The 17,301-nt window shown below is 37.0% G+C and overlaps 1 protein-coding gene across 10 annotated transcripts; it reads right to left on the bottom strand.

Moving 5' to 3' along the window:
- Positions 1–1,435: 1,435 nt before the first annotated feature.
- On the bottom strand, positions 1,436–17,256 carry LOC104891995 (disease resistance protein RPM1). 10 transcript variants are annotated; one of them, XM_010677792.4, is made up of 6 exons: positions 17,100–17,256; positions 12,128–13,894; positions 9,412–9,512; positions 8,694–8,897; positions 4,668–5,601; positions 1,436–3,880 (listed from the first exon to the last, which is right to left on the bottom strand). In XM_010677792.4, exons 5-6 carry the CDS (start codon positions 5,549–5,551, stop codon positions 1,915–1,917), a joined length of 2,850 nt encoding a protein of 949 aa, XP_010676094.1. In that variant the 5' UTR covers positions 5,552–5,601; positions 8,694–8,897; positions 9,412–9,512; positions 12,128–13,894; positions 17,100–17,256; the 3' UTR covers positions 1,436–1,914. The 10 variants fall into 10 exon arrangements, with proteins under 10 accessions (XP_010676094.1, XP_010676096.1, XP_010676097.1 ...); XM_010677794.4 differs by having other exon boundaries at positions 8,801–8,897; XM_010677795.4 differs by having other exon boundaries at positions 9,412–9,507.
- Between the last annotated feature and the right edge of the window lie 45 nt (positions 17,257–17,301).

Here is a 17,301-nt window from a genome sequence, read left to right as displayed (position 1 = left end):
TTGATAATCCTATGTGCTAGGCTTATGAATCACCTATTCTACAACAACATATCTGGTTAGAATCTGATAGGTTGAGAATAACCTATGTATTCACAGTGAGAATGTTTCTAGATTTAGAGAAGTTTCAGATCCTAGAAAGAGGTTATAGAACCTTGAGAGTTTAAAAATTATCCTTGTATCATCATCTCATATTTAAAGTCCTTATGCAGTTCATGGTCTTTCTCTCATATCTCGGGTTCCCACATAATTCTTGTGTATTATTTATTGCTTCTTTTTCTTAATTCCCCTTTGTTGATTTTTGTATATTACATTAATTTCGAAAATAATCAGTGTGGCGTATTTTGCAAGTGATATGGTTTGAAAATACTAATAATTTTAATAAAGAAAAATAACATAAAAGTAACATATGATCTTATACATGGAACAAAAGGACGCAACGAGCATGTGCAGCCTGGGTGGGCACTATTATAGGATCTGTATCTTATCTGCAACAAGGTCAACTTATATGGGATGCTTCTGCTATCCAGGTTCAAGCTAGGGCTTGCTTGTTAGCTATGATTTGGGCCCAAGCTTCGGGTTTCTCACATGTTATGGTCTATACAGCTTCGCATCCTCTTAGTTGCTCTATTGGTTCCACTTTAGCACCGGATGTGTCGATACAACACACTATTCTAGACCTCCACAATATTGTTGCAACGTTCACTGGGTGCCGCATCATGAAAGTTAGTCGTCAAGAAGTGGCTCATGCTTCTTCTTTAGCGCACTTATGCAAGACGACTAGTTTCCCTTTTATTACAAATTAGGACGACTAGTTTTCCTTTTATTACAAATTAGGACGACTAGTTTCCCTTTTATTACAAATTAGTTTGTTTTTGTTTTTGTTTTTGTTTATGTTTGTTTCCTTGAGACTGTTTTTCTTCTCTATTGTACGATTTCCCGTTGTAAAAAAAAAAACTACTCAAATTCATGGGAAAGACCCACTATTTCATCACTCTTGAAAACTCAACTCAACGTGACAAGACTAGCTTAAGTGCTTAACACATTAACGGTCTGTTTGGTAGTCGTTAATAAATTGCGGTAATGGGAATGAATTTTAATTGTAATTTTATTAGGGAAGCACCCTTAAAATCTCCATAGGGAGGCATTTTTTCTCCATGGACAAGCAATCTCACCCCTAAACTTGTGTTTTTGTCTCAAAGGGAAAACAATATTCATTACCACTCATTACCACTCATTACCACTTACAAGATGGTATTGGATAGGAATGAAAAATCAAGAACAAAAGTGGACACTTTAGGATAACTTAGCATTACCATGGAATGGACAATGATATTCTTCACAAATTTGCATACAAATTCATTCCCATTACCACCATTTATAATAACCATCTATCAAACGAACCATAACGTGTTGGGTAGATGCTTAGACGCGCGCCTTTAAAAATAACAATTAGACATTAACCTACCAAAATAAGGAAACTTATGCAAGCATCAATGTCTCATTATCTCATACTCTTACATGGTTCAGTGCTCAGTGCCACAAACACTTTTGGTAACAATGTGTCATGTATTGTGCTGGAGATAATGAAATTACAACTAAAATAATGACATTACAACTCCCAACATGTAAAACCCTCATTTTAAGAGTGAGGTAAAACCATGTGGTTTACTAGGAAGCAATGAAAGATGAGTAGCAAGTCTGCTTATTCTTCTAGCCAAGTAACAAAACAAAACCAAGGATGACTTGCCAAGTGAATCTAAGCGAATGGTATCCAATATGACTTGTCAAGTAACACACTGAAGTGGAGAAATGCCTTCCCTATCTTGTATAGTCTTAGGAAGAAGCTTGATCTTTATCAAATATAATATAGAGCACTTATTAGTAGCTCCTTGATTTTGCTTCTGCATCACTCCATCATAAAAAGTAAGTGACCCATGCCCCGTTATGCTCCTGTTGGAATAAGATATCAGGTACATGCTTGACAATTGAAGCATATTGCTCACTGCAACAAAAGCAATCAATAAAACGTTGTGACATGCCAAAGAAATTGAGGAGTTTTAGCCTAGTAAGGCACTCGATGCCAGAGGGCACCTCCAGGTGTGGGCTTTCCCCAATCGACAATTCCTCTAGGAGAGGGAAAGCTCCTTCGTCGATACGCAACCGCCGCAGATTACGCAAATCAAGAAGATTCAAAATCTTTAATTTTTGAAACCCCAGGTTTTCTATATGTAGGGTGTCATCATCATATGCCTCTAACAATTGAAGCTCCACCAAATTAGGCAGTTTGCCTAGATTTTGAAGAGGTTCAGAGTTACGTAATAATCTTGACCATCTTAAACGGATTTTAACCAGGCTGTGGATGTCTAAGATCCATCTAGGGAAACTCTTTAAGAGTCCATTCAGGAAGAGACGTTTAAGGGTTAGAGGAGGGCATTTCAATCGCTCTAGATCAATCTCACTCTTATTTTCGGAGTATACGCTGAATGTCTGAAGGCTTTCCATCAGTGTAATTGCACCACAAAGATGTCCTCCATCTTCTGTCTTGAGCCCCATGATTCCAAGTTTTCTCAATTGCGTCAAATTCTCAAGTTCACGCATCACACCAGTTTTATGGCTTACATCAATGAATGCCAGCTTTTGTAGCTCCACAAACCCCCCCAACGCCCCTTCTGGAATGTCGACTCCCCTCAGCATCGACATATGGCGATTTATTGCAAAATTATAGTTGTAGCTGTAAGTAAGAAGATGACGTAGCTTGTGGAGCCGATTGATTTCAGTCGGGAGCTTGTAAATATGAGTTCCTTTCAAATCCAATGTTTGGAGATATTCAAGCTTACCTATGGAGCTTGGAAGCTTCTTAACTCCCGTGTTTCTCAAGCCTAAATACCGCAAATTGAGTAGCTCTCCCACCACCTTGGGAATATCAGTGATGAGAGCATTCCTCAGTTCAAGAACTTTCAGTAGGTGAACGCTCCTAATAAATTCTTTATTAAGCACCTTGGGAAGTATTTTTTCTGCTGGGTCTATCAGGAGACACCGAATGTTGGACTTAGACTTGCATCTACTGATACTCTCCAAAACTTTACATGCTTTATCGCTATCGCCATTGTGGATGGACAATCGACGAGGATCTTCAATAGCGTCAGTATCAGAATACTTTGTGGAAAGAACTTGACAAAAGCTCAACTCCTGCAACTTGGAAAGGATGATCTCATGCAGAAATTCATGGACTCGCAAGGTTTTAGGTTCTTCGCTGGAATCTTTAGATACAACTTCAACCATGCTCAAACTGAGGAGTTCATTCAGATTTTCTTCTGCAACTTGTTCCGGTGTTAAATCGCGTTTTTCTTTTATCAAACCCTCAGCTATCCATAAGCGAATAAGTCTCATCTTATCAACATGATAATCTTTTGGAAATAATCCAAAGTACAGAAAGCAAGGCTTTAGGCTATGGGGCAATTCATAATAGCTGCGGATAAGGATTTTATGAATTCCCATAAGCTCAGGGCTTTCCAAGCAATGCCCAAGGCCATGACACACCTTTTCCCATACACTGACATCATTTGGCTTGGTAGATAAAAGACGCCCTATTGCCAATATTATGAGTGGCACTCCTTCACATTTATTGAGGACTTCCCTAGCACGAGCCTCCAACCATCCAGGACACTTTCCACCATCACTTTGAAAGGTCTTCTTGCAGAAAAGCTCCCATGCCATATCGAGAGGTAAAGGCTCGACCTCATATTCAGCATCAAATTCACGACTCACATTCTTGCTCCGTGTAGTAATCAATATTTTACTACCTTTATCATTAGAAGGTAATGCACGCACTAACTCTCTCACCTTAATGTCTTCGACATCGTCAAAAACAACCATGTACCTGTAAGAAAAATTTTACTAGCTAGTTCAAGATACATACTTGACTTTATAGAGATCCGGAGAAACTCATGATTCAATGAAATAGAAGGTTGAATAAATACTTTTTGTAATGTTCTTCATTCAAGCAAGATTGACAAACCAAAAAAATAAGAAACCATGTCCGGCACTAGGCTACTAGAAATCGAATGATGTCTTTTTTTGGATAATAGCAAATACTTCCTCCGTTTCTTTTTGTTCTTCTTAATTATTTGAACTCTTCACACTATTCACAATTAAAGAGAATCTTTTATATTCTTCTCAATATATTAGAAAAATATAGTCATATGGAGTCTTGTTTGATTCCTCCCAATGCATGTGTACTTTATCAATATTCAATCATTATAAATTTGCTAATATGCAATGAAAAATATTTAAGGTGAAAGAAGTACATTGACAAGCGCACAGTTAAACGTTGAATCATAAATACTGAATACATAGATGCATATCTATATAAATATATTAAAAGGCGTGCGAAAGAACGTCTATGTGCCATGTGGCGCTCTCCCTAGGGAGTTTTAGTTCATGTAATCCATGTACATTAAATTTTTTTAGAAATTGCATAGTATAGGATTTGATCCCAAAACCTCAAGTACATATACTAAAGTCTTAACCACTAGACTAAGTTGTATTTAGTGTTATTATCATAAAGTGTTATATTAATAAATGAATTTTTTTTCTTACTCGGGGCATAGCCCGGGCCTAATAAGTAATAACTAGTTTAGATAATGATAACAAGTGGTTAATGATACCTTTTCTCCTGCAAAAACTTCTGTACACGACAAATCAAGGAATCTTCATCCAGACAATCTACTTCGCCTGGCGCTATGGGACCCAAACCTACCATGCCAGCTTCCTTGTAACGCTCTAGGGCTTCTCGGCCTGGCGCTATGGGACCCAAACCTACCATGCCAGCTTCCTTGTAACGCTCTAGGGCTTCTCGGCCTGTATCATACAATTGCTTCGCTATGCTCTTAAACATGTCCAAAGTATTGCCATATTGGGATACACCAACCCAAGCACGGAAGGGGAAGTACTCACTTACTATTGTGTCCTTATACACACTCCCAACAATGGTTGTCTTTCCAAGTCCTCTCTTGCCCACCACTGTTAATGTAGAGGTTCTCGAATCAAGCTTATTGAGACCCATTTTATCAATAATATCAGTTTTAGGCTTTTCAGTACCAACAAGTTTAAATTCTTCAGCGATACACATAGAAGATATAGTCAGTTGAGCATCCTTGTAGCTGCACTGTCCTGGTCCAACAACATTCAATCCGTAGGAATCTTTCTGCTTACCAAGCTCAGATGCCCTTTCGCGTAAGCGCTTGACCCTGCTCCTCGAATGCAGCGTACAAATCTGCATGACATTATCCCATCGACCCTTTTTGTGGGATAGTTGATATTCTTCAATGACATCTTCAATATTATAAGCCAGGATTCTTACTTGCTTCACCCACTCTTTCACTCCACTATTTTCCTCAGCTCTCTCTTCGGCGCTCTTCAGAAAAGCTAATATGATGTTTAGTTCCTTGTCTATAGTCGTTATTTCATTTGGTAGACCAGACACCAAGTACGCTTCTTCGATCAATGATTTCAACAATTGAATAGCAAGCCCAACTGCAATATCTGCCATGACTCTAGATATTTGTTTCGTACGTCGCACTTTCTAATGAACCTGTACGGCTGTACTCACAAAAATCTTTAATTAATCAAAGATTACCAAAACATTTCTTCCTCTTCAAAAAAAATATAAAGTATCCCATAAGTCACACTTTCTTTAATCTTTACTTTCTACAAAGATGAGCAAGAAAAAAATTACTCACTCGATACTATAGGGCTATAAAGATAAGATTATCCTTTGCGAAAATCCTTTCGCTAGAAAGGCATCAATACAGATGAATTGAAACCTTCTTTATAAAATAGAACTTGTTGGAATATTATGTACATTTTCTCTAATACTTCATTAATTGCAATGTTTTCTTTATTTGGGAGTTTCACATTGATTGCAATGTTATGTAATATCTTCTCTCTATCTCTTTTCTACCACACATGGGACTCCCTTATTTATCTCTCCCCTTCACATGGCTTCCTTAATAAAAGTGCCAAGGGGTGCTGTTGCTGCAAGGCCTCCTATTAGATTCACTTATGCCAGGAGATACAAAGGGAAGGGCGAACCAGTCAATAACCTCATTTAATGGGGAGCAACTAATTCTCGAATATGTCAGAAATATATTTATAGATATTCCTAGTAGTTGCTGTAAATAAGGAAAGGTGGTTAGAAAAGGAGGGAATCTAGGGAATGTGACCAGGGGGAATGTAGCTGCCACCCTAGAGGCTTATAGATAAAGATGGAGAATGAGGGAACGGGAATGCAAAAATTAGATAGTGAAATCAAAGGAAGTTACTTGGGAGAGCTCCACATTGCTCTCCAATGATTATGGATTGTATTTGATTATCTACCTTGATTAATCAATACAATACTATCTGGTTACTTAATTTTGTTTATTGCTTGAAATACCTAAGTTCTTAACAAACTTGTTATCAGAGCAAGTCCGACCTAGAACCGAAGAATGGTGGGGGAGCAAGCAAACACTGAGAGGATCGATCAATTTGAAGCTCAGGAAGTTCCATTGAAAGCTAGCATCACTGAAGAAGTAACCACTGCCGTTGTTGATTTAGCTCAAAAGTTGTGGTAACTGAGGTTGACGACTCAGTTCAAAGATGACCTTCAAGCCATGTCTGAACTATGACGTTTGAACGATTGGAAGGGAGGATCGATGAAGCAAGACCATTTTTAAGGAAATTTGTGTTGTTCTTTTGATGATATATTGGTATATAGGGGATTGTTAAACGTCACCCCAAATTACTTAAAATCCCTCAAATTCCATTTTAATAGACTATTTTACCCTTCTCTTCTTTCCACCACCCCCACCCCCTGCACCACCTACCACCACTTGCACCACCGATCACCTCTACCTCCCACCGCCAACAACCACCTCCTCCACCAGCTTGACCGGCGATTTTTTTTTATTGGGCAACTGCCCAATTAAAAAAAAAATCGCATCCTCTGCAATTGATTTGATTTCCCTCCTTCAATTTCATCTGCAATTGATGCGATTTCCTTCCTTCAACGTTCAAGTTGTTGAAGAATCAACGGGGGGGGGGGATGAGGTGGATGGCGGTGGAGTGAGTTTTTTAAAAAAAAATTGGGTGATGGAAGGGGAACGTCTGGCCAGGACGTTCCTCCCATGGCCTTAACGTCGAGGCCCCATGGGAGGAACATCCTGGCGAGATTTTCCCTTCCATCGCCCAATTTTTTAAAAATATTCTCTCCGGGATTGTGGGTGTGGTGGATGGTGGTGGAGTGCGGTGGCAGGAGATAGATGGTGGTGGAGTGAGGTGGTAGGAGATGGATGGTGGTGGGTTGTGGTTTAGGGAAAAAGAAAGAAAAGGATAGAAATGTAATTTCAACTTTTTTGGGGGTGATTTTAAGTAATTTCTGGGCAACGTTTAGAAGTTCAGTGGTATATAGTAGGGATGAAAAAGGAACACGTGAAGCATTTGGAGCAGGTTTTCGGAGTTCTAGGGCAGCAACACTTGTTTGCTAATGAAAAGAAATGTGAGTTTGGGTAGGAAGAAGAGAGAAGTGGCTTACGTGGGACATGTGATCTCTAGCTAGGGAGTAGCTATGGACCAAAACAAAATCAAGACTATGCTTAAATGACCAGAGCCACATAACTTAAAGGAGCTCAGGGGATACTGGGACTAACTGGTTATCATAGGAACTTAAGAGGATATGCTCAAATTTCCCAATCTTTGACCAAGCAGCTCAAAAAGGAAAATTATGGGTGGAGGGCAGGGGCTACACTGCATTTAACACTCTCAAAACAGCCATGACTCAAGTTCCTATACTAGCCACACCTGACTTCACTCAAATCTTTGAGGTGGAAACTGATGCTTCAGGATTTGGTTTGGGAGCAGGATATCCAATTGATTTCTTTAGCAAAACATTCGGTACTAGGGCAAGGCTCAAGTAAATTTATGAAAAAGAGCTAATGGTTATTGTGTTTGGAGTCCTTAAATGGAGGCATTACCTCATAGGGAGGAAGTTCTTGGTTAAGACTGACCAACAAAGCTTGAGGTTCTTAATGGGACAGAGGGAGGTTGGCCCTGAAGTGGGTGAGCAAGTTGTTATACTTGTGGCTCAACAGTCAACCACTTAAGATCATAACAGGTTGTATTGAATTAAACGGGTCGGGTTGAACCACTCGCATGCATCACAGACAAAAATTAAGGAAGAGAAACATGTCGGGTGGGGTTGGATAACCTGCTTAGTTACTGGGTCAGGATCAGGTCGTGAAATCTGACCCTTTTCATTTAAATGGGTCAGGTTCAAGTTGAGGGTATTCGACCCGTATAAAAAAGGATTTAACCTGACCCAATTGCCAGGTATAGGTGGAATTGTTGTTAACATTCATTGTAGATGAGAATTAATTTTATGTTTACTTCTCATCTCTGTTAGTTATTGGCCATCGATATATGGCTTTCCTCTTGCCTTTTTGGCTATATGCCTTGTAACATTAAAGAAAACCATGCACACAAGGTCATGTGCATCCTACCTACAAGGTTAAAACCTGTGAAAAGGGGATAAAACACCTAATAGACTAATGAATAGAGTTAAATTACGAAAGAAAAAGAGAAGAATATTTTCATCAAGTTAAGAACTTGAACATATCCCAATTTTAATTAAGAAACCTAAAGAAACTCGAAAGTACCTTTTCACATACTGGTGTAATGCTTGATGAGGATGGGCTTAACCAATCAAATAACAACACCAAAGAAAGTGTCTCAAATTATGTAAGATGTGCTTTTATGGATTTACCTTCTGAAGACTTAAAATAGTGGTGCTTGCTGCTGGATTTTTATAGCCAAGTCTGAGTGGTGCTTAACAAGGCAAGTCTTACTAGTGACCATATCAACTGTCAAAGTAAACGGTTGAATATTCATTTGGTAGAAGACATAAAAAGGAAACATATAGCAATTTTCCTAGAAGATAGATGCTAAGGAGGCTTTGTGCAGCAAGTGGAGCAAGTGGTATATTGATTATTTCTCTTCACTCAAATGAACAAGGCAAGATAAAATGTGGTCCCATTGACTTGTATGGAGGTCAATTTAGCATCTCTTGCTCGACTACAATGATGATACCATGTACGAACATGTATAATATCAGTTTAATTATGAATTAAAGTTGCTTGTTTGCAACCCCATAGTCCGGCCTCCTTGTGACATTTACAAAACAAAATTGAGTCCACCTAACAAGACAAAATTTTAGTTTTGGTACTATTATTATCATAAATTCATAACTAATCAAAAAAAGAAATTTGAGTTATAATGTCTTAGCTATTAAATTCTTATTATCGTTAAAAATCTCAACTAATATCAGTAATAACCTTGTATAAGCAAAACCATAATAAATCAAGGGCTAGGCAACACCTTTGCAATTTCTTGGCACCAGCAAGAATGCAGATCTTCCTTTGCAATTTCTTGATACCAAGAATGCATATCTTGGCAGTTGGCATCCTTAACAAACTGACCTACGATTAATAGTACCACACATATTACAGAACTGTCGCTGTATAAAGTTTGGAAAAAATACTCAATTAACTTCAATGCTGCAATATACTCAAGAATTCTAGATGATATACGCTGTATCTTCTGTGAAATTTTTGGATGCAGACAAAAGCGAAATGGAGCTTAGTTTATACATAGTGATACGGTACCATTTACCAAGTCTAGTAAACGATGACTTGATATAAAATACAGTTGGATATCAATTGAAGGACAGAAAGAAAGGTAAATGACATGGACATAGCATAGTACTGTGCAGAGAAGTGGAACATGTTTGTGACTTTTCAAAAACATACCCGACCAACGGATCAACCCGCATCCGATCTGTTCCGATCCGACATAATCTAGGTTTTCCAACCGATTCTACATAATCAGGTTTCTTAATCAATCCATTCCGATCCCGAATCCACCCAATCCAATTATACCCGAGCATATCATAACTCAGCCCAATATGTTACCGATCCAAACTTAATCCGAACCCAGTTAGATCGAATACCAAAATCCAAACCCAATCTGCATGAGTGCATCTGACCTAAAGTCCACCAGAATCCAAGTAGACCCGAGAAAACCCACTTTAACCCGATCCATGTTAACTCAGCCCATTACCGGCCCCGACATTATCAATCAAATATGTTTTGCTCATAACTTTAGTTCATGTTCTTATAAATACTTCTATATAAGATATCAAAAAATGTTATTAATAAAATCTCGGGACATATTTGATAATATGATTATAGTTAACATTGGTCAAGTTTATTAATTTGTTCATTTATGTATTTCTCGTGTTGTCGCACACACAGATTTTTGTGTGTGAACTCAAACTTTGATCGATATTGATAATGACTAGAAACAAAACGAACTCAAACATATAATGGACCATTCCAATTTCCAACTCCACTCGAATCCGACTTGAGCCAACCCAAGCCCATTCGAATCCAACTTGATCCGCGCAAACCCGTTTAGAACCCGACTTATGTCTACCCAGAATCGATTTGAGCCGAACCGAAAATGGTCCGACACATACCTAACCACACAACCACCACCACCTCCCCCCACGAGCACCCCTCCCCCACCCACGCAGCCCCCTTCCCCCTCCCCCGAGTTTAAGGATTAGGGTTAGAAGGGTTAATTAGGGTTAATTACTAACGAAAACTTGATGTCGTTAGTCATTAAGATCATTTCGTAAATTTATTAAAATAGTAAGGGTATCTAGTACATTTTTTCAGACTATAGGGGTACCCCATGAATTTTAAAATTCCACAAGGGTACCCGGTGAAAAAACCGAATTTAAATACAGATATTTATGTTTCATATGTATTAGCGCGACACAGAAACATTTAAGTTTTTCATCCCTTTAATATAAAAGTTGCCAATAATTTTGTCATACGATTGAGTAAAATGACTCCAATATAAAATTGGTTCAGAATAATTGGTAAAAGGTTGAGACATACCTAAGTTTATTGAATTTCAGATAAAAACTATGACTTTCTTTTTTCATTTCTATTCTTCTACATACAACAACAATCTTGCACCCTCCGCCCCCATAATCTTAGCACCCAAAAGAACTCAAAGCTTATAGCATAACATGAATACATGATATAATTTTCAGTTTGATTTGAGCCAAGGAAAAAGATACCCCATCAAACATTATAGATATGCGTCACATATTAATGAGTACAAGACTTCCCACACACGGGAGAGATCCTATTCCAAATATTACACAACTCCTCAGTCCTCACTCCTCACAGTGAAGGAAGACATGCGAGCAAGTCATGCTATAGGAACAACACAACAAGCACATATCTGGCGAAATATACATCCCAGTCCCCAGATCTTCACCTTAGTTTAAAGAAGAACTACAATATTTTCAAGAGGGGTACTATGGTATTTAATAATTAAATAGGAAGTTCAAGTGTTTATCTTAAGCGCATGCACTATCTTTTCATAATATATAAATGGTGCAAATTTCTGTTATGAATTTGGAATGAAGTGAGGAGTTCCATAATAAGTTGATTCTGATTAATTTTAACTTCTTATTTCATCTTTCAGGTATACTTCTGAAGTCTTATTAACAATATTTAACTTTCGAATCAAGAAATTTGACCTTTTTTCTTTCTGGAAGTCTCTAGTACTTGAATACCCCATCTTTAAATGAGGGATTGTTTGGTTTGGGGGTGAGGAAAGGAAATGATTTGTTAATGGTGAGCTCCGAAAGCTAAGTGCTAAACCCATGCAGTAGTTCCAGGCTTCCAGCTCCTCCAAAAATTCACATTTTAAGAAACAAATCAAATAGAAGTAATTTGACAGAGACTATCCATACACTTCAAAGTTAACCTTGATAAAGTTATAAGGACAGCACCATGCCACCACATTACCTTCGGCTCTGTCAGAAAATAAATTTTTGGGTAGTGAAAGTATTTAATGTTGACATCATAAGTGATTAAGTTCTAAACATAAAATGGAGCAGTATTCATGAAAAAAAACTATAACGTATTAACACACTATCCATACAAAGACCACAACTTACTTATGCGAAAGCAGGCAAAGAAAAATAAGATAAGGGCCAGATCAGAAAGCATACCATTGTGATTGCTTCTGAGGATAAGTTGCATAGTTCCAGACTTCCAGGAATGCATATCTTAGCATCCCGGACAAGCCTCTCAACAAAATATAAACATTAGGCACCTGCTCCTTCATGAAGTCACATAGTCACCAAATAAGATAATATCAGCATCACTCAATATATGGCACACGACAAAAGTTCCACTTCCACCACTTATGGCTCATCAATGTGACCTTAGGCTTTTCATTCTTTTCAATGAGCAAGCACAACTACACTTGGAGGCAACAAGAAGAATGCAGCTTTTGTCCCATGGTTGATGGGATGGTGAGGATATACACTGCCTCAATAGAAACACACACAGGGTCACCAGTCCACCTTAACCAGTCAAGAAGGAAGAGCTCCTTCGCTCACTAATAACGAATCCAAGTTAAACATCATATTGAATGGGTTTGAACCTTAGCTTTGACGCTTTGGAAAACTGCATATGTCAGCAGTCAGAACTCGACGAACCATCAAAGTCTTCCATGGGTAGAAAAAGTTACAAATCTCTCTTTTCAAAACACTGTGTATTTTGACTTGTACTTAATTAGGCTCAGAGTTCACAGTTCAGACCGTGCAACATATATGAGATGCCAAAGTTACGTGGTCTACATTTTAGAAGCACCAAGTATAATTCCTCGTTGGACAAACCCAAGGCTATCCTCTAGTCAGGTGAAAATCATACAACCAACAGTTTGTTCTCCAGAAATAATGCCATAGCATAACGAGTAGGCCTTATATCAGATAACAGCAAAATTGAAAAGTAGGAATGTCTTGATTTTTGTTGCTGGACAATAAATTGATGTCAAAACCCAAATTTGTTCTCATACTTATATTACTAAATTCTAATCAGAAGTTTTATTGCATCTGGGTTTATAAACATCCACTATTGCTAAAGCTGCAAAAGGCAATGCCTCATGCTCATTATTATTAGTATCAAGGTTCTCTAAGAAACTTACAAACAACAGTCTGTCCTTCAATTCAGTAGAGAAAGATATCAGCAAAACTAGTTCAATTAAGATATCTCTTTTGAGACATTGATTCCTAAATTCACTGAAGCGCACATTATTCACCATGATATTCTCTGTAGCATGAAAGACTCTTGCCTGCAGCCTGAATTTATTTCATTGTATGCTGCAGTCCCTCCTATCCAGAATCCTCCATGTTTTGGCACAGAATAGAGGGTGTCAACATAAAGTGTATCCTCTTCCCAACTCAACCAAACAGTGATCATCATGCATATCCCTCTTTGCAGATTACCGAGACATATCATTCTGACTATTTCTCTCTTTGAAGTATCAATTATCAATGCATGCCATGAAATTCTAAATCTACTTGTATAAGAAAGAATGCTGTGGTTAACCATGAGTGGATCGTGCAGTAACTAGCGAGGTGATAATGACCTAGGAGAAGAGTATGAACTTGAAAGGTTTTTCTTTCATATTTGTTTTGGGTATCAATTTGAGAAAATGCTTACCCAGGACAGCAGTTTCCATTGGCTGAACTTTTGCATGATGCCCAAGACACATCAATTACGAAAACATTTCTCACTTCATTGCCCCTTTTCCTTTTATGACACCAAACAACCTCCTATGCCTTCTGTAATTTGAAGAAAGGTTGTATACTTCTTAATTCAGGCTTTTGCAGCCTTAAATTGTTTTAAGAAAATACCCATCACTTCTAATTCCAGTTCAAAATGGATGGTAGAAACCTGATCTATCTTAATCTACAATATTATCGCCAATCCTGTTACAAAAGTACAATTAGCAAGTTTATTTGTGTTCCTACGGAGAATCAGAAAAGGGGCCTGGAATAGAGTAGTATATATGAAGCATAAGCAGAAACTCATGAAAAACAAACATTTAAGGAACACATTTTGAGCCATTTCTGCTTCCAGTTTATTTGGATAGTACATTAAAGGGTAAACAAATTATTATCAAATCTTACAAATATTTTTTAAGAGACATAGGGTAACAGAAGAGTGGACTACAATGTCATCTGCAGAATATCAGTTTGGTTTCCTACAATCGACAGATTTATATATCAATCTATGTAACAATAACTTTTACATATTTATTTCCAAACTAAAATAAATCTCTTCGTAAAGACCACAACTGTGGCCTGTGGGTGCAAGTTTGGATCTATCATCTATGTTCTCTGAGCCTCTGATTCAGTTCTCTTACAGGCAGGGTACGAAGTGTCATACTGCTAATTCTTTGCTAAGAAGCTCATTATGGCAGCAATGCTTAATAAATTTAATATAACTCATTCACAGTTAGATAAACTACTAAATAACAGCACATAAAGTCTGCCAAGGTTGGAAATATTCTATGAAATTTACAGTGCTTGTAAATCATGCCTTCACTCTTAAACACCATATGACTTGATTAGCAGATCCATATTTGGAAGACAAAATGGACCACCTCACATATAGTGGCTAAATGTTCGATCTTTTTTTGGGTACCCATGAGAGGAATAACCACTGGCCAGTAATGTTCGTCACGAGGAACCAAATTCCGGCCTCACTACTAGTTGCTAAATCCACCCATCCACAAAGAAACAGAAGATGCTATAAAAAATCAAAAACAAAGGCTAACTTGAAGGAATTAGTTGAAAAGCTACTGTTCTTACTCAAACTGTCAATTATTTTCTTTTAGTCTATCCAGGAGACAAAAACGAATACCTTCGGTCAGATGGTTTCATAATAATACCTAGGAGTTTGGCACTTTAATCATAATATGGACATACATCTACAAGTATTGTATCTAGCCTATAGTATAATCCTACTATATTTATTCGATGTATTCTTTACAGACACAACTGGTCTGCATTCACGGGATGGTGGATTATTGTTAAAACAAATAGCATCTGCAAGCTATTATTGTGATTACGTCGATAAGAATGTTTTGTTGGTGTACAGAGAGCCATAAAGGGCAGTGACAATAGAAAATTTTCAAATTTGACCTATAAGTCTTGAGTACCACCACCACACGACTAAAGAGACCAAGCTAGTTCCTATACAACATATGAATAAAAATACAAAAACAAGGGTCCCCACCTTTGAAAAGTTTCCAAATTTGAACTCCTTATGGTCCAACCTAGATATTTGTATGCAGGTTCTTTATCTAATGGTACGTAGTTTCATCCCTTCAACCAGTTAACATGATCTTAATGTCCCATAAAGAAGTTAATAATCCCTTAATTAAAAGTTAGCCCCTCAATTCAAAGATAAGTAATAAAAATTAAGATGTGCACTAGAAGTCTTATAAGCATGACCTCTAAGTTGGAAAATAAGAACTTATTCACCAATCAATAATTTGACAACTACACGATTCAAACACAAGATAGTAAAAGCTTATAACTCCTTAAAAAAACCTTAAGTAAGTCTGGACGCCTACACCACTCAAAAATAATAGCAAGATACTACCATAACTTCATTTTCTATCATTAAAATCTAATAGAAATTTTATCAATATAAGCTGTTTTTCATTTCCAAACTTTATAATTTTGTTTGAATCCATCTAGTAACTAATCATAATAGTTGTCCTATACTAAGCAAACATGTACGACGCGCAACCCATTCTTTAAATTATGTGCATGAATTTGTGAAAATATACTTCTTTTGAACCTAATGGAGTATAATGTAGTGAATGGGGGTTAGAGTGTGTTTTGAAGAGGAGGAATGGGGTAGGAAAAGGGAGAATGGGGGTGTACAAAATCTAAGGCAATACTCAAAAAAAAAAAAGGGTGGAATTAGTTGTTAAAAAAATGATTCTATACAAGCTGTCTCCACGAGAAGTGCCGGGTTAATCACGGCATGAAAGTGCCAAGTTTGTATACATCAATACGCGGGCAGATGATGTAAAATATGCCGTCAAATAGACCATTTATAAGTTTTTTGTCAAACAGATCCAGTCAAAGATTAAAATTGCGCAACATGTGTGGAAAATGAGTCAAGTAGATACTTCCTCCGTTTCAAAATAGATTACACTTTCTTGAAATGGAAATCTCATAATACTTGCTACGCATACCATAAATAAACTTGTTTTATACCCGTAAACTTTCTAAAATACTCTTAAAAAGTTGGAGGTCCCCTATTTTCTCCTTAAAATACCCATAAATTTTCCTTAAAAAATGTTTCTTTTTATTCGAAAAGTGGTGGTCCCCCACTTTCACCCTCTACCTTTCCTAAAAGTTACCCACTTTCTCTATGTAACAACTAGCAAGTATCTTGAAACGGAGGAAATAGTTCTATGTAACAACTAGCAAGTATCTTGAAACGGAGGAAATAGTATTATACATCCTCTATTTTTTTTTCTTTGTAACGTTCTAACTTCTGCACTATTCATGCACTTATTTTGATCAGAAATTTGTGAATAATATACAATAAAAAAAATATATCATGTAAGATGTTTATCTCAAATTCTTAACATACATTTTACAAGATTTCAACTTTTCAATAATTTTCACAGATATATAATAAGTAATAGATTTCAATTATCACAATTGTATATCGGCAAGTGTGAAAGTGAAAACATTGCAAGTAAAAAGAAAACAAGGAAGTATTGTTGTCCCCTTTTACTTTGTACTTGTGCCATTTATTACAAACTTGCCACTTGATTGGAAAATTTTGCCAATCACCATGATTGATCTGGAATTTCCCCAGACTCAACTAGATCAAAATACAAAATTTAAGCATGCAAACATTCAAGAAAGCCAAAAAAATTAATATAAGTTGAATTTTCAATAAATCAGGTTCACATATCATGATTCATGAAGCACATTGCACAACAATAGCTTGATGATTATGCATAATTCATAGTGGAAAAAAAAAATCACGAAACTACATAGTCTCGGTGCAACAAATTAATTTGAAGAAATCCATATAGCTCAATCCAATAGAAAAGTAAATTGTAAATAGGGGAATAAGAAACGAGGAAGAAGGAATTACGTTCAGATAAAATCCATGAAGATAGTACGCGTAACAGAGAGCTCTAGTGAAGCCGAATTGCTGCAATTATGGAGAGGTTAGCACCTTCATTTCCTTCATCTTGGTTTTTTTTTTAGGTTAACACATAATCTAAAATTATTCTGGTTGCGAAATAAGGATTATCATAAAAAATTTGTTTAAAGGAGAGGGTTACTTTTGACAA

The sequence above is a fragment of the Beta vulgaris genome, chromosome 4 (assembly GCF_026745355.1).
Source record: "Beta vulgaris subsp. vulgaris cultivar EL10 chromosome 4, EL10.2, whole genome shotgun sequence".
Classification (NCBI taxonomy): Eukaryota; Viridiplantae; Streptophyta; class Magnoliopsida; order Caryophyllales; family Amaranthaceae; genus Beta; species Beta vulgaris.
Note: the sequence above shows the minus strand (reverse complement) of the source record. Positions and strands in the feature narration are given on the sequence as shown.

What these genes read in the sequence shown, in the direction of transcription:
- LOC104891995 (XM_010677792.4), bottom strand. Translation starts at nt 5,551, where the DNA reads ATGGCAGATATTGCAGTTGGGCTTGCTATTCAATTGTTGAAATCATTG. An exon ending in AAGTTTTTGCAGGAGAAAAG is followed by an intron (nt 3,881 to 4,667) that starts GTATCATTAACC and finishes TTTTTCTTACAG; the next exon opens with GTACATGGTTGTTTTTGACG.